A 22,581-nucleotide genomic window follows, 5' to 3' on the forward strand; every position below is an offset into this window, starting at 1 on the left:
TTGTGTCTAATCCTAGAAGTATCTTGGAATCATAATACAGGTATGCATTTAGCTTTAGTCAATACTGCCAATTTTCTTTTTTTTTTAGCATTTTATTTATTTACTTATTTATTTGTAAAATATATTTTACCTTATAGGCAAAAAGGACTTTGTAGATGTGATTGAGAGTAAGGATCTTTATTTTTTTTTCTTAAGATTTTATTTATTTATTCGACAGAGATAGAGACAGCCAGTGAGAGAGGGAACACAAGCAGGGGGAGTGGGAGAGGAAGAAGCAGGCTCACAGCAGAGGAGCCTGATGTGGGGCTCGATCCCATAACGCTGGGATCACGCCCTGAGCCGAAGGCAGACACTTTAACCTCTGTGCCACCCAGGCGCCCCAAGAGTATGGATCTTTAGATGGAGAGTGAATCATAGATTATCCAGGAGGGTCCATTAATCATGCGAATCCTTAAACTCAGAGAACCCTCCCTGGTTTGGTCAGACAGAAAGATGAGAAGACAGATGAAAGGTCAGAGAGGGGTGCCTAGTTGGCTCAGTCCGTAGGACATCCGACTCTTGATCTCAGGGTCGTGAGTTCAAGCCCCATGCTGGGCTTTATATAAAAGAGAAGGCCAGAGAGATGTAAGCTTGTTGGCTCTGAAGATGGAGGAAGGGAGCCTGGAGTGAAAGAACGAGAGCAGCCTCTAGCAGCTGAAAAGGCAAGGAAATGGGCTTTCCCTTCATGCCTCCGGGAAGGAACTCAGCCCGGTTGACACCCAGGGTGATGTTAGCCCAGCAAACCCTTGTCAGATTTTTAACCCTCAGAATTATTGGATAACAAGTTTGTGTAGTTTGAAGCCATGAATCGTATGATAATTTGTTTCATCGCCAATAGAAAATGATCTGTAATTTCCCCATCCACTGATCAGACCAGCAGAGAACTGTGTGTGTCTGTTTGGCCTCTCTTACCCAGAGGCAACCACCATATAATTATTTTATTGACTTGTGGTTTGATTATGGTGTTATTGGCTGCCATTAGCAGCACAATAAAAATCAACCTCGTGACACTCTTTGTTGCTTTGGCCGTAATGGTGTTATCGAGGACAAATTCATTAACAACTTTCCTCTCCATTAGAACCTGCAGGAGAAAATTATCTTCTGTCTGGTACCCAGAAGAGAGACTCCACTTGGGTTTCCCTCTTTGTGTTTGTTGGCTGTTAGGAAGCTTAGAGCAGTGATTTCCAAGAAAACACATCCTGGGCTGGGAGAACTACCAGAATCCCCCCGGGGGCAGCTTTTGCAAACTGTACTTGCAACCCCCCCCAGAAATTTCAATCTGTCTCCCTAGAGGAAAGTGTTACCCCTTCCTCCCACAAGATCCCTTGCTTTGGTGAGCCACTGTGCTATTTGATGACAGACAAAACTCTCTAAAGGCCTGATATATAAGGGAACCATTTTAGATTTCTTTTTTTTTTTTTAAGATTTTATTTATTTATTTGAGAGAGAGAGAGTGCGTGTGTGTGTGTGTGTGTGAGAGCAGGAGTGGGGGGCGGGCAGAGGGAGAGGGAGAAGCAGACTCCCTGCTGAGCAGGGTGCCTGATGCAGGGCTCCATCCCAGGACCCCAAGATCATGACCTGAACCGAAGGCAGACACTCAACCAACTGAGCCACCCAAGCGCCCCTACATTTCTTTCTAAGTCAGCATGACTACGTAAACTTCATTTAAACTAAAAGCCAGGGAGTACTTGGCCGGCTCACTCAGTCAGTACAACATGCAGATCTTTTTCTTTTTTTTTTTTTAAGATTTATTTACTGGGACGCCTGGGTGTCTCCGTTCATGAAGCATCATCTGCCTTCAGCTCAGGTTATGATCCCGGGGGCCTGGGATCGAGCCCCATGTCCAGCTCCCTGCTCAACAGGGAGCCTGCTTCTCCCTCTCCTTCTGCCCCACCCCCTGCTCAAGTTTTCTCTCTCTCTCTCTCTCAAATAAATAAACAACTCCTTTTAAAAATTTATTTATTTATTTATTTATTTGAGAGAGAGAAAGAGCAAGAGAGGACAGGGGAAGGAGACAGAATCTCCGGCAGACTCCCCACTGAGCACAGAGCCTGATGTGGGGCTCGAGCTCAGAACCCCGAAATTGTGACCACAGCTGAAATCAAGAGTTGGAAACTTAACCGACGGAGCTACGCAGGCACCCTGAGCATGTGACTCTTGATTTCAGGTTTGTAATTTCGAGCCTTGCATTGGGGGTAAAGATTCCTTAAAAAGTAAAATCTTTATAAAGATTAAAACAAAACACCAGAAGCCTGATGTATGGCCCACCAAGCATACATTGTAAAAGAGTAGTTAAAGGGAAGCCGTCTTATCCTCAAGATTTGGTCGATGCTCCTACTCCCTGAATTCCTTGCCATTAAAACTTACGATTCCTGCCTCTACGTTCATCTAGAATCTTTTGACTTTCATAAGATACAAAAAAGTATGGGAGTCTGTAAGAACTGTTTGCTCTCTGGAGCACTTTCTTCCCTGTGATGACCGCGTTTCCGAGGCAGCCGTCCTAACTTGCGCTCAAATAAAACTTTCTTTTAGGGATTCTGAAAGGTGCGTTCATTTGGCATCCACACATTTAATGGAGCAAGTCCTATTTCTCAGATCTATTGAGTTGGAGAAAGGGCTAAGAATTACTGCCTGAGGGGTTTCTGGCTGGCTCCAGTAGATCACGTGACTCTTGATCTCAGGATCTTGAGTTCAAGACCCACACTGGATGTCAAATACTTAAAAAATTATTGTCTTAGAGCAGCAGTGTTCAAATATAGTGTCGGAACTCCTTTTTTTTTTTTAAGATGTATTTATTTATTTATTTATTTATTTGACAGAGAGAGAGAGAACAAGCAGGTGGACCAGCAGGCAAAAGGAGAGAGAGAAGCAGACTCCCCGCTGAGGAAAGACACCCCAACCCACTCTCGCGGGGCTCATCCCAGGACCCTGGAATCCTGACCTGAGCTGAAGGCAGCCGCTTCGACTGAGCCATCCAGACGCCCCTCACCTGGGAACTCCTGAAAGGGTTTCCAAAACCCTTTCAAGGGCTGCCCAAGGCCAAAACTATTTTCATGATGTCAAGTGTACCATACAGCTTTCCAAGGCTACTTGACTAGGGATATTCCAGAAGGCTGGCTGCAAAAGCGGATCTGAGAATCCAGCTGTAGTCTAGTCATCCAGACAGCAGGGAGGTTTGCAAAAACGTCTGCTCTTTTCACTTTCAAAACAATGTCATTCTTTTCACTATTTTTTATATCGTTTTCATAAAAAATATGTTACCCTCATTAACATGTAACAGACTAATTTTTTAGCGAATTAATAAGTAATTTTAAGTGTCTCTGAGTTTTCATTTCCAAGGCAGTAAATACTGATAGATATAACCCACGAGAGCAAAAACCCTTTGGATCCCTCAATAATATTTAAGAACGTAAGGAGGTCCTGAAACCGAAATGTTTGAGAACTACGGAATTGCAGCAAACGGGGTAGGGGAGGGTGTTCGTGGCACCATGTTTTGGTTTAACCAACCTACACCCTCTCTCTTCTTTCCCGCCTTTGTTTGCCCATTGCCTCCTTTTTCTGAGTGTGTGTTGTATACACGACTGGGTCTTCATCATTGGAGGGGCAAATGCCTGCAAATGAGTGTCCGGGGAGACTTAGAAACTCCAGGAATTTCGACTCTTGATCTTAGGGTTGTGAGTTCCAGCCGCACGTTGGGTGTAGAGCTTTCCTGAAACAAACAAACAAACAAGCTGAAACTCCAGGATTGTGTTAAGGAATCTGAAGCTGTTTCCTCCAAGTTTACCTTCATTGTGTCCGTGAACTAGCTAAGGTTAGCAAGCTTATCAATGAACTCCAGTCGATTGTTGGGTCCCTGTGTTTGCATTTCCTCCCTTCCTTTTTTTTTTTTTTAAGATTTTATTTATTTATTCCACAGAGATAGAGACAGCCAGTGAGAGAGGGAACACAAGCAGGGGGAGTGGGAGAGGAAGAAGCAGGCTCACAGCAGAGGAGCCTGATGTGGGGCTCGATCCCATAACGCCGGGATCACGCCCTAAGCCGAAGGCAGACGCTTAACCGCTGTGCCACCCAGGCGCCCCATGCATTTCCTCCCTTCCTAATCACATCTCATTTTCCCCTGCTCTTGCTGCCCTGGGATCGTATCTCTCAAAGAAGCACAAACATGTGGGCTTTGCCCAGGCTTCTTTTCTAGGGAAACTGGACTAATAGAGTTGTATATTACTACTAGCCCATAGTATTGATAAGAAAATAGATATACAGGTATCCCCTGGTTTTCAAAGGTTCTCATGGTGCTACTTTGGTTTCAGGAAAGGACTACGTTAGTATGTGTTTTCGCTAACCGAAAGAAATCCAGAGGATTTTCACTTTCTCGAAAAAAGGTGGAAAGGGAAAATAGTGGTTTGTTTTTCAGGCAGCCGTTATGGGGGCAGCAAACACCCTGAGATCCACCTCCCTGGAAACCACACTCAGTCCCAGTAGCAAGCTGTCATACCGTCGAACTACGCTTGATCTCAATTTATATTGTGCATTTGTTAGCAAGACATATCCTAAGGTGCCAGAAAAGCCTAAGAAACAGGCACCTGGCGGGCTCAGTCAGTGGAGTATGCAACACTTGATCTCAGAGTTGTGGGTTCGAGCCCCACGTTGGGTGTAGAGATTACTTAAAAATGAAATCTTTGAAAAAAGAAAGAAAGAAGAACCTAAGAGAGGTGACTTTTTGGATCTGGGAACGCTAAGAATCTTTTCCATATAAATTGATAGTAATGGCTGCTTTGCTTTATGCCATTTCCACTTCCCAAAGTTTTCAGAGAAATGTTCTCCTTATGGGTAGCAGGGGAACCTGTGTGTAGCTATATTGATGCTCCATTTCCGTTCTCCTCCACCCCTTCTCCATCTTGATCTGTTCCCCCAGAGTGACCTTTATGGGCCACATCATGGGCTCCCTATCACTCTGGCTTCTGGGAAGTTTCAGAGATGGGAGGAGCTGGCAGGTGATCAGAGGGTAGGAGGAAAGCGAGATGGAGACTTTTATTTCCCAGCTCCCTCCCTGCTGAGCCACAGGTTGATAAAGGTTGCATTCCTCCATCGAAGGAGCTCCTCTCCACCAGCTGCAGCTCTCCCTTTTTGTTTCTAGTACGTGCTCCCTCTCTCTGCCTCTCCTGACAGGGCAGGGCAGGGCTCTCCTTACTGCTAGCCCCAGGGTCCTTCACGATCCCTTGTGGGTTTCCCTTAACTCTGTCTATACCTCTGTAAACAGTTCCCTCATGAAACTCCCCACGATTCCTCTTTGAGTCACTGTAAGTTTCTTAGTGGCCTCCTACTGCTAAACACTCAAGGGTTGAGTGACTTTCCCAAGGTCATACAAAGAGTGACAACACGTGACAGTACTCAAAAACACAGAAAGGGGTGGTGTCCTTTTTGGCTTTGCCAGCCTGCTCAGCCCCCTCCCAGAATCCTTGGCCCTGCCCAACCTGACGGAATCTGTGATCCTTTTGTTGGGATGGGATTGAATTCCCTAGAGCTCCCTTCCCAGCAATTCCAGTAACCAGAGCTGTGTGAGAAGAAAAGGCCAAGCCTTTGGGGTAAGCCACACCCGGAACAGAGGTGAGGTCTCAGGTGAGTCACGCCACCAAGGGGCCACCTCCTCTGTCCCAAGGGCCTGGGCTCACCTACAGCCTCGCCTCACCAAGGACCCAGTACATCCGCTTCCCAGCACCTGGCTGTCCTCTCCTTCCACCTTTGCCCACAGGGTTCTCCACTCCTCCGTCCCCCACCCAACAGTGTCCTGGAGCTAGGACATCTGCCTCCCACCCCCACCTTGGGCCTCCAGAGACGTGAGATGCTCACAGGACTCTGGGTGGGGCCTTTAGGCTCCCTACTTCCCCCTTCCAGCCCCAGATCCTCTCAGATTGCCAGAGATGGGCTCCAGCCAGGGAGGGTGGGGCTGCTCCTGGGACCATCAGGTGTCACGGGCCACCTCGGCAGTGACAGTGCTGTGGCTGGGAGCAGACCTTCCTTCACCCACCTCCGTGCCTCCAGCTGACTCAAATGTGCCATGTCCCAGCACCTGCTCCTTCCACTTGTGATCCTCGGTAACTTCAGGGGACAGAAGATGGCCTGGGTCCTAGTATCTGGGGAGCCGGAAAGCAGGACTCCTGGGTTCTGTGTGGGTAGTGGGGTGTCAGAGGAGGAAGGGGAGGAGGACATCAGAAAAAGGGAGTGAAGTGTCAGAAGGGAGGGGAAAGGGGCCCTGGGGGGCCTGGGGAGATGGAGTAGCTGTAAAGATTGGCGAGGGGGAGGTCAGGGAGGGTGTATCAAAGTGTACGTCTCCAGCCTCTTCCTGCTTCCCTCTCTCCAGCCATCAGCCCCATCCCAGGAGCTTTCCAGGACTCAGGTAAGGCAGCTGGACTGGGGGAAAGTCACGTAGGAGGCAGAACAGACAGGAGGGGTAGGGTGGGTGTTGGCAGGGGGTCTGAAAGAGCAGGGAACTGGGGAAAGGAAAGGTAGAGGGTGGGAGATGAAGAACAGGAAGATGGGGGGTGGGCAGTGTCAGGGGCTGGAACTCACCAGTACCTTCCTTGCTTTACCCTCCAACTCCCAGCTGCCGGTCCCACGCAGGAGGAACCTGAAGATCTAGGTAAGGAAGAGCGGGAGTTCCTCAGATCTTAAAGAAAGTGAAGTCTGGCTGGGCGAGGAGGGAGGTGGAAGTCACCGGACAATAAGCGGTGCCTAGGTGCTCTTTGTTCTTTGTTCAGAGGGGCAAACCGAAGTCGGGTGGGAGACAGGGCCTTGTCTTGAGTTGTCTGGGCCTCTGGCGTCAGGGACCCGGCAGGCCATGACCTCCGTTGTACCCCATCGCAGACTGCGGGCGCCCTGAGCCCTCTGCCCGAATCGTGGGGGGCTCAGACGCGCAGCCAGGCAGCTGGCCGTGGCAGGTGAGCCTGCATCAGAATGGGGGCCACATCTGCGGGGGCTCCCTCATCGCGCCTTCCTGGGTGCTCTCGGCTGCTCACTGTTTCGTGACGTGAGTATTCGCCCACGTCCGACCCCTCCCCAAAAGCCAGGCCTGCCCCACGGCTTGAACTGGTGTATTCAACCGCTAACTTGGAACCGAGCTGCGCGCGTCTCTCCGCCCCTCTGCGGGGGCATCCTGGTTCCGAATGTGGTTGACGCCGCCTGCAGACTCGCCCCACCACTCCACCAAATATCCGAATCTGAATTCCGTCTGTCCAGTGGCCTCTAAATAGGATCCACTCCTGGCCCTTTTGGGAACCTGTCTCAACCTGGATCGCCCCAGCCCCAAATCCGGATCCGACCCNCCCCCCCCCCGGGTTCCCGCTGATCCCACCTTCTCCCTGGCCTCTGAGCCTCCCCCCGCCCCCCCGCCCCGTTCTTAGGGTCAACCTAACCCCCTCCCGCCTGGGCCTCGGCGCAGGAACGGGACCTTGGAGCCCGAGACCGAGTGGTCGGTACTGCTGGGCGTGCACTCCCAGGACGGGCCCCTGGACGGCGCGCAGGTCCGCGCGGTGGCCGCCGTCCTCGTGCCGGACAACTACAGCAGCGTGGAACTGGGCGCCGACCTGGCTCTGCTGCGCCTGGCCTCGCCCGCCCGCCTGGGCCCCGCGGTGCGGCCGGTCTGCCTGCCGCGCGCCTCGCACCGCTTCGCTCCCGGCGCGTCCTGCTGGGCTACCGGCTGGGGGGACATCCAGGAAGCGGGTGAGTGAGGTGGGGGATCCCGGGAGGTGGGTTACCGGGGAGATGGAGCCTACCGATCGGTCCTCGGGCCGGGACCTGGGGGCGAGTGCTAAAAGCTGGGGCCCGGGGTAGGCGGGCCCTTGGGGCCGGACTCGGGGAGGTGGGACCCACGGGCGGGGCCTTGGGCGGGGGCCTGGAGGGCCGATTTCTGGCAGGCGGTGGCTAAGGGCTCTGCCCATCTCCGGCTACTTTATTCCCCGAGGGCTCGCAAACTGAGACTACTGACTCTGCTACTGACTCATCCACCCCGATTCCGTTCTCACCTTTCCTTCCAGTTGTTTTTTTTTTTTTCTTTCCTGGATTTAGGATCCGACTAGGGTTCCCATCCTGTCTCTGCTATTTGAGATAAAGCACTTCACGCAATCCGTTTCCTCTGAAAATTGAGGGACACAGTGCCCAGTTCCTGGGGTTGTTGGGTGGATTAAATGAGAAAACCCACGTAAAGTTTATAGCACGGTGCCTAACATAGCAATTAAGGCATTTGAGGTATTTTTGCCCTAGGTAATTGTGCACAAAAGCACAACACCGGGAGTTTTGTAAGCATTCAGCATATGTCAGTTTCTGCCCTCCTCTCCCCTGTCCCTCTTCCTCCCGTCCTCCCCTCCCCTCGCTCATCTTCTACTTACCCCACCTCCTGTCTTCTCCCAGCTCACCCGCATTCCTTCAGTTTGTCTTTCATTCGATCAGCAGGTATCTCCTGACCACCTTCTTGTGCCAGGCACTGACTTAGGCATTAGAGATACACCAGTGAAAATAACAAGCCTTCTCAGAGCTGAAGTTCTAGTAGGTAGACAAGCTGTAAATGCAGGAGATAAGCAAACACTATGTTAGGAGGTGTAGGGGGAAATAGACCACTTTCCCGTTCCCCATCATCCCTGTTATCCAATGCTATCCGTGTTAGCAAGGCCCCCGCAATTTCTCTGCATGTGCTGTGATCAGATCCGTGTAGTGCCCAGGGCTTGGGCAAGGGTGCTTGAGGAGGAGATAACCACCGCCCGGGCTTGGAGGGGCCCCATCAGGGCAGGAGAGGACAAGGAAAGGTCACTCTGAGCACCTAGGAAGTCTGTGTGGATGGGCCCAGACCATCCCGACAAAGGGCGGCCCGAACAGGAGATTCTGGGGGAGGTTTTGCAAAGAGGACATAAGTCAGCATTACAGAAAAGTGGGGGGAGATGGAGGCCACTCTGGGGACCCACATGAGACATACTAGATGGAGAAGGGCCAGGTTGCCAGGCTGGAGTGGAAGGGGCAAGACAACAGAGGCCACAAAAGCTGCTAGGGTGGACCGTGAAAGCCTTAAGGGCAAACAGAGGGCCAGAGGACCCCACCAGCTCCCAGGATCCCTAGGACAATCCCCAAACCTCCTTGGATGACCCTCAGGAAGGGTCGGACTCACCATCACCTGACGTCTCAGGATTGGGGACGCGGGGAGCTCTGTCCACAACTTTACCCCACCCGTTCTTGGATTCTGAGACTTTGTTTCCATTAAAGGCAGGTTCACCTCAGGAAATGGCTGAGGCCTCAGATGTAGTGGGATCCATTGATTGTTCTTGGTACGATTAGAGCTGAGCTTTAAAAACGTTCCTCTGTTCTGGGGCACCTGGCTGGCTCAGTCAGTTAAGCATCCGGCTCGCGATCACAGCTCAGGTCTCGATCTCAGGGTCATGGGTTTAAGCCCCAAGTTGGGTTCTGCACTGGGCATGAAACCTGTTTTTTTTTTAAATTAAAAATTAATTTTAATTTTAGTTTAATTTAAAATTGTATTAAATTTTAATTAAAAATTAAAAATTAAAAAAAAAGAACTTTCCTCTGTTAGCAACAAGCGAAGGGTGGGTTGGGGAATGGAACTGTGAGGAGCCTGGGCCAATCATCCAGGCCCACAGTTGTGTCTCCTGCACTAGGCCAGTTGCAGTGAAAATTCCAAAAAGTCACAAGTGAGAGGTTTTCAGGGAACTGATTGGGGAGGGGAGGCTGAGACGGGGGCCAAAGCTGACACCCAGAGTCCGTGCTTGGCAACCTGGTAGGAGACCATGCTAGTCTGTATGGCATATTCGTTGAAAAGGGTGCCCTCTCAAGACCACACAACCCGTCCTGGGGCTCAGAGCTTAGTGATTTTCGCCCCCGCATGCATCATGTGTCCTCTGCATACGTTTCTCCGCTGCACAACCCTCCGCAGGAGCTGTCACTAGGTGCTTGCTGGGGTCATGGCTGTGATGAGGATGTGGGAAGAACGGAGAGCAACGGGAGGTGACAATGACTGCTTTGGAATGTAGCAGGCCGGGGTGTCACAAGGCATCTAGACAGATGTCCAGGAGGCGCCTGGAGGGCACAGCGCTGAGCTGGGGACCAGGTGACTTCGCATCTGCACTAAGCGTTTGCTCTCCGGTTCTGCCCACAGACCGCCTGCCTCTGCCGTGGGTGCTGCAAGAAGTGGAGCTAAGGCTGCTGGGAGAGGCCACCTGCCGGTGTCTCTATAGCCAGCCTGGCCCCTTCAACCTCACTTTCCAGCTCTTGCCGGGGATGCTGTGTGCCGGCTACCCCAAGGGCCGCAGGGACACTTGCCAGGTGAGGAGAGGCCCCAGCAGGGCCAGGTGGAGCCCTGACCAGTAGGAGACAGGAAGAATAGACCAATCTCACCTCTCCTATCTGAAAAAAGGGGGCAAGATTACCAGTGGCTAGGATTGATAAGGGGATTAGAAATGGACGGAACTGGGAGCCAGACGAGAGGGCGTTGGTGCTTAGAGCGGAGTGTGGTGCTGAGGCTACGGTCAGACTCTAGAGCGAGTCAGCCTGGTGAGAAGTCCAGCACCGCCGCTTACTCCCTGTGTGACCTTGGCTGAATTCTTTAACCTCCACATGTCCAGACTTTCTCATTGGAAGATGGAGGTGACAGCATGACTTACCTCATAGGGTGGTTATGATGGCCACGTGAATTTCTAATACTTAGGACAGTGCCTGGTCTTTAATAAGAGCTTAAATAAGTATTAGCTATTATTATTATTATTATCCCACATCCCAGCCCACAGCACCTGTTACTTACAGCACATAGTTTTTTTTAATTAATTAATCTGGGGCGCCTGGCTGGCTCAGCCCATAGAGTGTGGGACACTTGATGCCAGCGTTGTGCGTTTAAGCCCCACGTTGGGTGTAGAGATTACTTAAAAATAAAATTTTAAAGAGTAGAAGGATGAATCCTTTACAGAAGTTTCCAGATGCCTTGCTGAAAGCCAACACATAGTATATTTTAACCATTTTCCCTAGAAACTTCCTTCCAATGCACACACTTCTTTTTAAGATTTATTTATTTATTTACTTGAGAGTACAAGCCGGGGTGGGGGGGGGCGGACAAGCAGACTCTACACTCGACCCCGCCATCCTGAGATGATGACCTGAGCCAAAATCAGGAGACAGATACTTTGGGGTGTCTGGGTGGCTCAGTCTGTTGAGCGTCCAACTCTTGGTTTGGGCTCAGGTCATGATCATCTGCTTGGGAGATCACCCCAGATCTGGGCTTTCTGCTCAGCCTGGAGTCTGCTTCCCCTTTCCCTCTCCCTCTGCCCCTCCCTGCGAGAATTCACTCACTCTCTAAAATAAATGAATAGGGGCACCTGGGTGGCTCAGTCGGTTAAGCATCTGCCTTGGGCCCAGGTCATGATCTCCAGGTCCTGGGATCGAGTCCCACCTCGTGCTCCCTGCTCAGCAGGGAGTCTGCATCTCCCTCTCCCTCACCCCCCTCCCACGTATGCTTGCTCTCTCTCAAAAATAAATAAATAAATAAAACCTTAAAATAAATAAACTTTTTCTCTAAAAAAAGTCAGATGCTTAACCGACTGAGCCACCCAGGTGCCCCCAATGGCACACATTTTTGAGGGCGCTCAAGAATGCATGGTGGTGATGGGGATTCAAGCTAGATAGTTTTCAGGGTCCCTCCCAATTATGAGGTTCCAGGACCTATGGACATAATCCCCTGCCATGTTGAACAAGGTTGCAAACACTTCAAATTCCTCTAAACCATGCGCTGTCCAGTATGGTAGTCACTAGCGAATATTTGAAATATTTTCAGTGTGATTGAAAAATTGAATTTTTAATTTTATTTAGTTTAAATTTAAATTTAAATAGCCACACGTGGATAGCATCTGCCATATCGCACAGTTCTCAATAATACTTTTTTTTAAAAAAGATTTTATTTATTTATTTGGCAGAGAGAGAGCGCACAAGCATTGGAAGTGGTAGGCAAGGGAGAGGAGAAACAGTCTCCCCACTAAGCAGGGGGCCTGATGTGGGTCTCGATCCCAGGATCATGATCTGAGCCAAAGGCAGACGTTTAACCAACTGAGGCACCCAGGCGCCCCTCAACGAGTTTGAGCCTTCTTTGGGACTTCCTCAGGTCACAGAGATGCCTGACCTAGACTACAGAAGATGTCTTAGGATCAATGTTGTTTCAGTGTTTGTTCCTTGTAGTTCATCCTGCTTACTCGCTTTCAAGCTATCTCTTGTTGCTGCCTTTTTAAAAAAATATTTTATTTATTTATTTTAAAGATAGAGAGCATGCAAGCGGGATGAGAAACAGAGGGAGAGGGACAAGCAGACTCCCTACTGAGCACAGAGCCCGATCCCATGACCCCAAGATCATGACCTGAGCCAAAACCAAGGGTTGGGCACTCAACCAACTGAGCCACCCAGGCACCCCCTTGCTGCTTTTCTAACAGTTTATTTCTAGCAGCCGCTTCTTCCTGAATGTTGGCGTCTCTGATTTACATTAACAATTGGGTGCACTTAGAAACCCCAGACAGGGTTTATTTGAGCCATTTATGGAACAAGAATCATCTGGCTCTGAGTGAGGCTGCAGGTCTCTGTAGCACGGCCTTTAATGCATTAGCTTGGTCCCTGGGCTTTGCTCATCAGCCTTTCTGCCTCACAAGGCTTTCCTCTGTTTAAAGTTGTAGGGAATGCGGAGGACAAGGCTCAGACAGGGCAGTTTTCTAGAAGGTGGCTCTATGCTGGGCAACGAGAAGAGGTCTAGCACCTTTGTGAGGTGACCCAGTATAAACTGGTGGGACCCTGGGCTGATCCCCTGACAATGAATTATCTGTCGCCAGGGAGACTCTGGGGGCCCCCTGGTCTGTGAGGAAGGCGGCCGATGGTTCCAGGCAGGAATCACCAGCTTTGGCTTTGGCTGTGGACGAAGGAACCGCCCTGGAATCTTCACTGCTGTGGCTCCCTATGAGGCATGGATACGGGAACAGGTGATAGGCTCAGAGCCTGGGCCTGCCTTTCCCACCCAGTCCTGGGAGCCCCAGGCAGGTCCCTGGGAGCCCAGGGATGAGAACTGCACCGTTGCCCTGCCAGGTGAGGGAGCAGGATGCCTAGATGGTGGCTGGACACGGGAGATTGGAGTTGGGGTGGAAACTGCTGGGGGTCTGGGAGGCCCCCTGACCCAGGCCTCTCACTCCTCAGAGTGCGGGATTGCCCCAAGGCCAGGGGCCTGGCCCTGGGAGGCCCGGGTGATGGTGCCAGGATCCAGACCCTGCCATGGGGCGCTGGTGTCTGAAAGCTGGGTCTTGGCACCTGCCAGCTGCTTTCTGAAGTGAGTGAAAACCCAGTCTCAGACTTATTCTTGCCCCTCCCCCCCCATGGGCCTGAGACATTATCTACCTGTCCCTGGTTCTCCCCCTGTGTAGGGCAGGAGTAGGGGTGGAGGGGCACATCGGTCTGGAGGGCGGGGTCTCACTGGCAGGTGCAGGATCCAGCTTGCAAAACGGGGTCCTTGTCTGCTGGGGGCGAGTAGAGGGGGCAGTATAAGTTCGATCCAGGATGCTGGGATCTGAGCGCACAGTTCTCTGGAAGTCCAAAGTCCAAGCCAGACCTGCGTCGTTCTGAGCCGAGTGTGCAGGATCCAGCCCACGTCCCCAGTTTCCCCCATCCCGCAGCCCCATCAACTCAGACAGCCCGCCCCGCGACCTGGACAGCTGGCGCGTGCTGCTGCCCTCGCGTCCCCGCGCAGAGCTGGTGGCGCGCCTCGTGCCGCACGAGAATGCCTCGTGGGACGACGCCTCAGACCTGGCGCTGCTGCAGCTGCGAGCGCCGGTGAACCTGAGCACGGCCCCGCGGCCAGTGTGCCTGCCTCACCCAGAGCACTATTTCCTGCCCAGGAGCCGCTGCCGCCTGGCTCTCTGGGGTCGCGGGGGTGAGCAGGGGGCCCGCGCGGGGCTGGACTGAGTCGGGCGGGACTCCGCCCAGCGCTGGCTCCCTTTCTTCTCCCTTCCAGAACCTGCGCCTGGCCCCAACGCACAGCTTGAGGCGGAGCTGTTGAGCGGCTGGTGGTGTCACTGCCTGTACGGCCGCCAGGGGGCGTCGGTGCCGCCGCCGGGAGACCCGCCCCTCGCGCTCTGCCCCGCCTACCAGGAGGAGGAGGCGGGGCGCTGCTGGGTGAGTGACGGGGGCGGGGCCTGCGGGACTGACTCGGGGGAGGTTGGGGGGCCGGGTCTGGGAGGGCCTGGGAATGAGGCCGAGCGCTCCTGGGGCGGGACGGAGATTAAGGCGGGTCCTGAAGGCGCTGGGGCGGAGTCTAGCCCTGGATGACTTGGGGGAGGGGCCTGAGATGGGCCCTGGGCGATGTCTGGTCTTCTTGCTACCCCTAGGTTTAAAGAGAATCCTAAGTGAGGGCGGATTTACACAGATTAGTACTGGAGCCTGGCTTGGAGGAGGTGGGACTTGTTATGTCTGAGTACGGAGAGAGAGTGGAGTACTGGAAAGCTCCAGGACCTTTGATAGCCTCTTACCCATGCGCACACCCTCTTGCTGCAGAACTACTCTCATCAGAGCCTTCTGTGCCAGGAGGAGGGGACCTGGTTCCTGGCTGGAATCAGCGATCTTTCCAGTGGCTGCTTGCGTCCCAGAGTCTTCTACCCCCTACAGACCCATGGCCCATGGATCAGCCATGTGACTCGGGGAGCCTACCTGGAAGACCAGCTGACCTGGGACTGGGGCCCTGAGGGGGAGGAGACTGAGACACAGACTTGTCCTCCCCCCACAGAACATGGTGGTGAGGGCTCAGGGCTTAAAGTCTCCTTAGGGCTTTGGGACTTAGAGGCTCCTACGTGGTAGGGCCATGGTAAGGCCTTCAGGGGTCAGCTGTGGAGCCCCCACTTAAGTGGTCACCTCCTCTCCCCAGCCTGTGGCCTGAGACCAGAGCCCGCTGTGATGGGGGTCCTGTGGCCCTGGCTGGCAGAGGTCCACGTAGCTGGAGATCGAGTCTGCACTGGGATCCTCGTGGCCCCAGGCTGGGTCCTGGCAGCCACTCACTGTGTCCTCAGGTGGGTCTCACCCATCTCTTGGACAAGAGGGAAAAATTGATAGAAGGGCAAAAGGACTCTTAAAATAGTGGGATAGTCTCCTTTAGGTCTCTTACGGTACAGGGAACTGCGACAAATGTTTTGAGATAGAAGAGAGATTCGGAAGGAGGAATAATGTGAACTTGGAGTTCATTCTGCCCTGTCCCCGGCCCTGGGAAGGACTTTAGAGCAATTGGGGGAGGAGGAGGTGACATTGGGCTTTGTTCCAACAGGCCAGGCTCTACGACAGTGCCTTACATTGAAGTGTACCTGGGCCGGGCAGGGGCCAGCCCCCTCCCACAGGGCCACCAGGTATCCCGGTTGGTCATCGGCATCCGCCTGCCCCGGCACCTGGGACTTCGGCCCCCCTTGGCCCTCCTGGAGCTGAGCTCCCGGGTGGAACCCTCCCCATCAGCCTTGCCCATCTGCCTTCACCCAGGGGGTATTCCCCTGGGGGCCAGCTGTTGGGTGCTGGGCTGGAAGGACCCGCAGGACCGAGGTGAGAGCCCAGGGTCCCGGGGGTGAGAAGTGACTGAAGGTCAGAATCCCTGCGACAACTCTGTCTCCTCTCTAGTCCCTGTGGCTGCAGCTGTCTCCATCTTGATGCCGCGACTCTGTCACTGTCTCTATCAGGGCGCTCTGCCCCCTGGGACTCTCTGTGTTGTGTATTCGGAGGGTCAGGAGGACAGATGTGAGGTAAAGGGAGGGAAGAGGCAGCGCTGGGCAGCTGGACCTTAGAGACCAGGGGCCAGGATGCCTACGGGTGGGGACAAGCAGTGCTTTGTGGCTGGACTCTGAGAAGGGGCAGGGAATCAGGAGGAAGGGTAAGAGACCCTTTGGGGCTTGGCTCTGATACTGCAGGTGACCTCAGCCCCTCCGCTCCTGTGCCAGACCGAGGAAGACTCCTGGGTCCTCGTGGGCATGGCTGTTCGAGGGAGCCGGGAGCTATTTGCTGCCATTGGCCCTGAAGAGGCCTGGATCTCCCAGATAGTGGGGGAGGCCCATTTCCTGCCTCCCAGTGGCTACCCCCACTGGCCCCCTGACGGCAGCGACCTCTGCCCCCCCGACATGGCCAGGGCCTCAGGCTCCCCTCAGGCAGCTCTATTCCTGCTGCCACTAACCGCCCTGCTCCAGGCCTGAGGGGGCCTGGGTCTCTGGGCCACTGATCCTTCTCCTCTCCCCTCCCCCTCCTGCCCTCCACTTCCCGCCCAGTAGGGCCGGAATGTGCCCCAACCGGCTTTGTTCCCCTGCCGGAACCTCCAGAGCGCCCCACCCACCCAGACTGCAGCGGCTTCGGATAATTGGGCCTGGGTGCCCAGCTATTTTGGGCACGGGAATCCTTAGGGGCAGCGGGAAGCGGGACAATAAAGGTGTAAACACAGACACGTGTCCTTGTGGCATTGCTGGGGGCAGGCTGAGGGGCTGGGGGAAGCCCAAGAATAGGGCCCATCCCTACTGGGCCTCTGTGAGTCAGGCCTTGGGCTCCCAGGAAATGTGTCCCTGATAACGTGGCAGCTGTCCCTCATTCCTGCCCCAGGGCGGGGGAGGTGGGGTGGCAGCTGGGTGTGTGTCACCTCCCCGGTGGAATCAGCATCCCTAGCACCTGCTAGACACCTCAGCCCTAACTCAGACCCTCCTACCCTTCCCCACCCAGAGCAAGGACTGAGGGTGCAGGTTGAGGAAGGGTCCCAGTCTGGGAGTCCGGGGTCCCCCATATCCTATATCCACAGACAGCTGCCCCCTCGTATATGCACCGTGATGAATGCCCCAGAATATACACCTCCAGTGTCCCCAAGACACACATGACATACCCTTCAGCCGTCCCCCATTTTTACATCCTGCCCAGTGGCCCCACCCAGAGTTGAAGGGTCCTTGAGTGTACAAACCACTCCCTCACCCACCTTTTCTTTTTTAAGATATTATTTATTTGAGGGGCACCTGGGTGGCACAGTGGTTAAGCGTCTGCCTTTGGCTCAGGGCGTGATCCCGGCATTATGGGATCGAGCCCCACGTCAGGCTCCTCTGCTGTGAGCCTGCTTCTTCCTCTCCCACTCCCCCTGCTTGTGTTCCCTCTCTCGCTGGCTGTCTCTATCTCTGTCAAATAAATAAAAATCTTTTAAAAAAAAGATATATTTGAGATAGCGCACAAGAGAGAGAGCGCGTGCACACACGGGGTGGAGGGACAGAGGGAGAGGGAGAAGCCAGCTCCCTGCTGGTTAGGGACCCCGACGCAGGCCTCCATCCCAGGACCCCGGGATCACAACCTGAGCCCAAGGCAGATACTTAACTGACTGAGCCATTTATTAGTGCCCTTCCCTGCGTGAATTCAACCACATTCCCCACTAACTACTAAGGGGGTCTGGGGTCCGATAGATCAGCCCCTGAAGGGCTCCCAATGTAGTGGGGAGCACATACGGAGCCCCCTGGCTGGGGGTTAGCAAAGGGTCACAGAAGAGGTGATGTTTGAGTACAGAAAAAAGGGCAAATAGAGACCTGGGGAGGGAGGAGTGCTTGGGGTGGAAGCCAGCTGGTGAGGGTAGCAGAGGGCTCCCCTCTGGGGCTGGAGTCACCATCTCTGGGCTGAGTGGGCAGAGGATAGGGGAGGGGAGGTAGAAAGTTCTTGGGAGATCGTGGAGATGGGCCGAGTTTCTCAAAGAGCCAGGCTTATCATTATTGCCAGATCCCGAAGAGAATATTACATTCCCACCTGGGTCCCCTACCGGGTCTGTCACCCATATGCCATCCACCACAAACGTTTACTACACCCACCCTCTACCCAGACCCCCCCCCCCGCCGTGTCCAGTGTTGCCCCCTCCTCCCCAGCAGTTAGCCTCTAGCCCCTCACCCACTCCAGGAATTCCCTGCCCTCCTGGAGGGGCCCTGATGTTTTGGCTAAGAGGTCCTAGCCTCAGGCAAAGTCAGTGGGGGAGTGGGGCTCTGTGTTTCTGAGACTGGAAGCCAACACACATGCCCAGTTGCCCACAGACCCACAGACAGAGGATAAACCCGACCCCCAACCCGGGCACATGGGCCTCCTGCCCCTGGGCCTGTGCCACACGCTTGCTCCACTCGAGAACGCTTTCCCCAGACCGCCCTTCTCCTCCACCTGCCTTAACACCTTCCCAGAGCCCCTCGGGCCTCGGTTCTAATAGCAACTTCCAGAGGAGCCCTTCAGGTTGCCAGCCTGTGTGATGCTTCTGTGAACAGGTCCCCTTCTTTATCATCGTGCCTAGCTTGAAATTATTCTGTAATTGCTGTGTGATTACTTGATTCAGAGCTGTCACCCCTGTTTCACGGTGAGCTCAGCAAAGGCAGAGATGGTGTCTGTTTTGTCCCCTGTGCCTGGAACACAGTAGGCACTCGGGAAGTATTTGCGAGATGATTGGCTCTCCCATCACACTCAACACACCTCACCTCGCACATATGAAGCTGTGGGCACTATAGAAGGGCCTGGAACGGCAGGCCCGAAGCAGGCCTGGGTGTCCTGGGCTCAGACCCCAGGCCTGAGGAGGGAAGAGAGGAGGAACACAGCCGCCCCAGGACAGCAAAGGCTGGGCCAGGCCCTGGGGGACATAACTGGTCTGGGAGACTTGCAAGAACTGGGACAGAGGGCAGTGGGGTCACATTCTAGGGAGTCTAGCTTTCAGGGATTTCCAGTCCTCACACACACACACACACACACACACACAGAGCCTGGGGGTCTGGGAGGACTTAGGACTGTGTGTGAGCAAGAAAAGCTGGCGGGGCTAAGCGAGGAGGGCGGGGCTAGGGGAGGGGAAGGCAGGTAGGTTCCTTTCTCTGGAGATCAACGACTCTGGAAGGTCTCTGCGGAGCCAGGCCCGGCTGGAGGCGTATCCTCACGGGCTTTGTGCCTGATCCCTGCCTTCGAAGCTAGCCTTGGACGTCTCTTCCTCCTTCCCAGTGCGGATTCCAGTATCCCTTCCCACTGGGGCCGATACCTGGAACTTGCCTTTGAAACCAGCCCTAGGTACCTTCCCTTGGGTGCCTGGTGTCTCTCCCCAGGGGCCCTGGTCCTGGGCCATGGCCCACAGGGCAGGCCTGGGGCCTGGGTGGCTGGGGGCTGTAGCCATTCTGCTTTTCCTTGGATTATTCCGGTCCAGCCTTGGTGAGTATTTGCAGCGGTCAGAGAGTGTGGGGCTTGGGGGGGAGGGGTGGTGGACATAGGCCGAGGGCATAACCCTTTTCTGGGCACATCCCTTATCCTGGGCTCAAGAAGTCCCGGCTTCAGCCTCCCTAGCTCTGGGCCTCTCCCTCTCCCTTCAGCTTTGGCCTCCTCGGGGCTGTGGGGGTGGGGGGGCACAGCCCTCCGGAGAAGTGGCAGGTGCTAAGGGGTCTGGGAACTCTGGTCTTTCCTGTTTACCCTTCCCTTTTTCTCTCTTGCTCCAGGAGCTGACGGGGATGAAGGTGAGGCTTGTGTGGGGGAGGGGAAAGGAAGGGGATTTGGATTCAGATTCCAATGGAATGTTTCGAGAGGGCCTGACCTCTCTCCGGTAGGGCCGTCTTACCCACCCTTACTGCCTTATGTAAATCCTCCCACTAGTCTGTGCGATGGCGATTATAGCCCTCATTCTATGGAGAAAGGAGCTGAGGTACGGAGAAGTGACTTGCCCAAGAGCACACAGCCAATAAGAGGCATAGCTGGGATTTTAAACCCAGGTCTGACTCCAAAGGTACGACCTTTGAGGAAAACCAAGCAGGGGTTTCCTTTCTTGCAAGGCACCCCACGCGACTCTGAGTCTGGTTTTCAACCCCCGCCTGACCGCACACTACCGGCTGTGTATTCCTGGCCAGTCCCCTCACCTCAAGAATGAAGTCAGTGGTGTTTGGCTCCTGGGGTCCAGTGAGGACTCCCGGAGATAAAGGAAGTGAAAGGCCCTCTCGCGGCCCGGCGGCTCAAGCCGTCACGAAATAGTAGCTATTGTCGTTATTATGAGGAGAGAAGGAGGAGCTTGGCTGGACAGTTTTCTCTGCTCCCGGGAAGGAGACTTTGTCAAGGGCTATTGGGGCCTGATCCAAGCGGCAGCCTCAGTGGGGGTGAGGCCGTCCTGGGAACCAGATGTTCAGTGTGGGAGTCCTGTTGTTTGTTCGATGCTTATCCATGATTCCAGCTGTGTGCCCAGCCCTGTGCTGGGCGCTGGGGACAAGGAGATCTGCTCCAGTGTCTGTCACTAGGGAATGCCCGGATTGGGGCAGTTGAAACGTGGTCACAGACACCAGCAAAACAGTTGTGTGATGGGGCAGTATTGGGGGACACACGGGCCACCCCCCCCCGACCCCCGGGAGCTCCCAGCATCGTCCAGCTCAGCCAGCCTGGTCAAGGGCAGCTTAAGGAGAGGCTGACGTTTGAATCGCCTCCATTGGCAAATAGGTTTGCGGAGCTGAGTAGGGAGAGGGAACAGGATACTCGGCAGAGTGACCTGGATCAGCAAAGGTTTAGAGGCAAACAAGTGTGTGACCGGTGTGTGTGACAGGAAGTGTCCGGAGGGATGGCTGGAATAGGTGGTAGTGTCCTGGAAGGTCTGGAATGCATCTTAAGGGCAGTGTGGAGGCAGGAAAGGATTGAAGCCGAGGTGTGACCTGATCAGCTTTGTGGTTTATAAAGATCTTCTGACTTGTAAGGAGTGGACTGAACGGAAGGTAGGAGGACCCGAGAGAAAGGGAGCTGGACGAAACCCGAGCTGGGTGACGAGGACGGTAGGGGGCGCAGAACTAACCATGCCCGCTGAGCAGCGGGACGGGGACACGCGGGTGGCTGGCTCCTGTGAACTCCCTTCCCAAGCTCCAAACCAGATTGTCAGAAAGTGGCAGGCCTGAATTCAGACCTGGGGCGGGGGCCCCAGAAGGACCTAACCCCCAGCCCTTGCTCCCCGGACAGCCGTCTGCGGTGTGGCCCCCCAAGCCCGCATCACCGGCGGTAGCGGTGCAGCCCCCGGCCAGTGGCCCTGGCAGGTCAGCATCACTTACGACGGCACCCACGTGTGCGGCGGTTCTCTCGTGTCCGATCAGTGGGTGCTCTCGGCTGCTCACTGCTTCCCCAGGTACCAGCTGGGGGGCGGGGGGCGGGGGAGGGGGGAGTCAAAAGTGGGCTAAGGTCAAAATTCAGGGGTCCCACTAGGCCAGAGGTTGGAGCTCTTGGGTTGGGTCCAGGGGTAGCAATAATTAAGTCTGAAAGGATGAGTCAGGAGGGAAGGCCAGAGGTCACATGTCACAGGTCACAGGATAGAATGAGGATGCCCTCTGGGATCTAAAAGACCCTATGCCTGCGACCGGAATGTGGGGCTGGATAGAACCGGGATCCCCAGCGGGGATCAGGGAACTCGGAGAGGTCTCCTGGGTCCCAGCCTCGGCCCCTCCGCCTGCAGGGAGCACCTCAAGGAAGACTATGAGATCAAGCTGGGGGCCCACCAGCTGGACTCCTACAGCCCCGAGGCCGAGGTCCGCACGGTGGCAGAGGTCATTCCCCACACCAGCTACAACCAGGAGGGCTCACCCGGCGATATCGCGCTCCTCCGTCTCAGTAGGCCGGTCACCTTCTCCCGCTATATCCGGCCCATCTGCCTCCCTGCAGCCAACGCCTCCTTCCCCAACGGCCTCCAGTGTACTGTCACCGGGTGGGGCCACGTGGCGCCCTCAGGTGAGGTGGGCGCTGAGGTCAGGCGGCATGGGGGGAGGGGCGTCCAGCTCTGGGTAGGAGGCCCCGGGTAAGCATCTTCTGCTCCTCCAGTGAGCCTCCTGGCCCCCCGGCAGCTACAGCAACTTGAGGTCCCCCTGATCAGCCGTGAGACGTGTAACTGCCTGTACAACATTGACGCCAAGCCCGAGGAGCCCCACTTTATCCAGCAGGACATGCTGTGTGCCGGCTATGTGAAGGGGGGCAAGGATGCCTGCCAGGTAAACGCAGGGGCTCCAGTGAGACAAGTGCCTCTTGGCGGGTGGGGGCCGAAAGGGCTGGCGTGGCTGACCTGACAGTTACTGTGTGTGGCTTTTCTCTGCAGGGTGACTCTGGGGGCCCACTCTCCTGCCCTGTCGGGGGCCTCTGGTACCTAGCAGGCATTGTGAGCTGGGGCGATGCCTGTGGGGCCCCCAACAGGCCTGGCGTGTACACTCTGACCTCCAGCTATGCCTCCTGGATTCACTATCGAGTGACAGAGCTCCAGCCTCGTGTGGTGCCACAAGTCCAGGAGTCCCAGCCTGATGGCCATCTGTGTGTCAACCATCAGGCCTTCAGCTCGGCCCCAGCCCAGGGCTTACTGGGGCTCATCCTTCTGCTGCCACTAGGCCTGACCCTGGGCCTCGTCTGCTGAGCTAGTCATCCTGGGAGCTGACCCTGCTTCCATGTCCACACCGCACCCGAGGACAGATGCCTGGCCCAGGAACGGACCTGGCCCTTCCCTGACCTCTTTTGGGCCTGGGGACGGGCTTGAGCCACTCC

The 22,581-nt window shown here is 54.8% G+C and overlaps 2 protein-coding genes and 1 long non-coding RNA gene across 6 annotated transcripts; 2 read left to right on the forward strand and 1 right to left on the reverse strand.

Moving 5' to 3' along the window:
- Positions 1-2,865: 2,865 nt before the first annotated feature.
- Positions 2,866-7,861, reverse strand: LOC117804142. 3 transcript variants are annotated; one of them, XR_004628397.1, is made up of 4 exons: positions 7,809-7,861; positions 6,607-6,672; positions 6,065-6,201; positions 2,866-3,748 (listed from the first exon to the last, which is right to left on the reverse strand). It is a non-coding gene; the product is annotated as an uncharacterized LOC117804142 (long non-coding RNA). The 3 variants fall into 3 exon arrangements; XR_004628398.1 differs by lacking the exon at positions 7,809-7,861 and adding an exon at positions 7,620-7,732; XR_004628396.1 differs by lacking the exon at positions 7,809-7,861 and adding an exon at positions 7,484-7,618.
- Positions 5,919-16,492, forward strand: PRSS36 (serine protease 36). Of its 2 annotated transcripts, XM_034670079.1 has the most exons (15): positions 5,919-6,131; positions 6,398-6,433; positions 6,641-6,676; positions 6,901-7,063; positions 7,475-7,755; positions 10,193-10,359; positions 12,894-13,143; positions 13,252-13,381; positions 13,725-13,981; positions 14,063-14,223; positions 14,602-14,839; positions 14,969-15,110; positions 15,362-15,627; positions 15,703-15,824; positions 15,990-16,492. In XM_034670079.1, the coding sequence occupies exons 1-15, from the start codon at positions 6,095-6,097 to the stop codon at positions 16,266-16,268; spliced, it is 2,565 nt and encodes an 854-aa protein (XP_034525970.1). In that variant the 5' UTR covers positions 5,919-6,094; the 3' UTR covers positions 16,269-16,492. The 2 variants fall into 2 exon arrangements, with proteins under 2 accessions (XP_034525970.1, XP_034525969.1); XM_034670078.1 differs by lacking the exons at positions 13,252-13,381; positions 13,725-13,981.
- Positions 16,493-19,169: 2,677 nt separating this feature from the next.
- Positions 19,170-22,453, forward strand: PRSS8 (serine protease 8). The gene is made up of 6 exons (XM_011231732.3): positions 19,170-19,254; positions 19,536-19,553; positions 21,025-21,187; positions 21,512-21,783; positions 21,874-22,040; positions 22,145-22,453. Exons 1-6 carry the CDS (start codon positions 19,170-19,172, stop codon positions 22,451-22,453), a joined length of 1,014 nt encoding a protein of 337 aa, XP_011230034.1.
- The last annotated feature ends 128 nt before the right edge of the window (positions 22,454-22,581 follow it).

The sequence above is a fragment of the Ailuropoda melanoleuca genome, chromosome 10 (assembly GCF_002007445.2).
Source record: "Ailuropoda melanoleuca isolate Jingjing chromosome 10, ASM200744v2, whole genome shotgun sequence".
NCBI classification, from domain to species: Eukaryota; Metazoa; Chordata; class Mammalia; order Carnivora; family Ursidae; genus Ailuropoda; species Ailuropoda melanoleuca.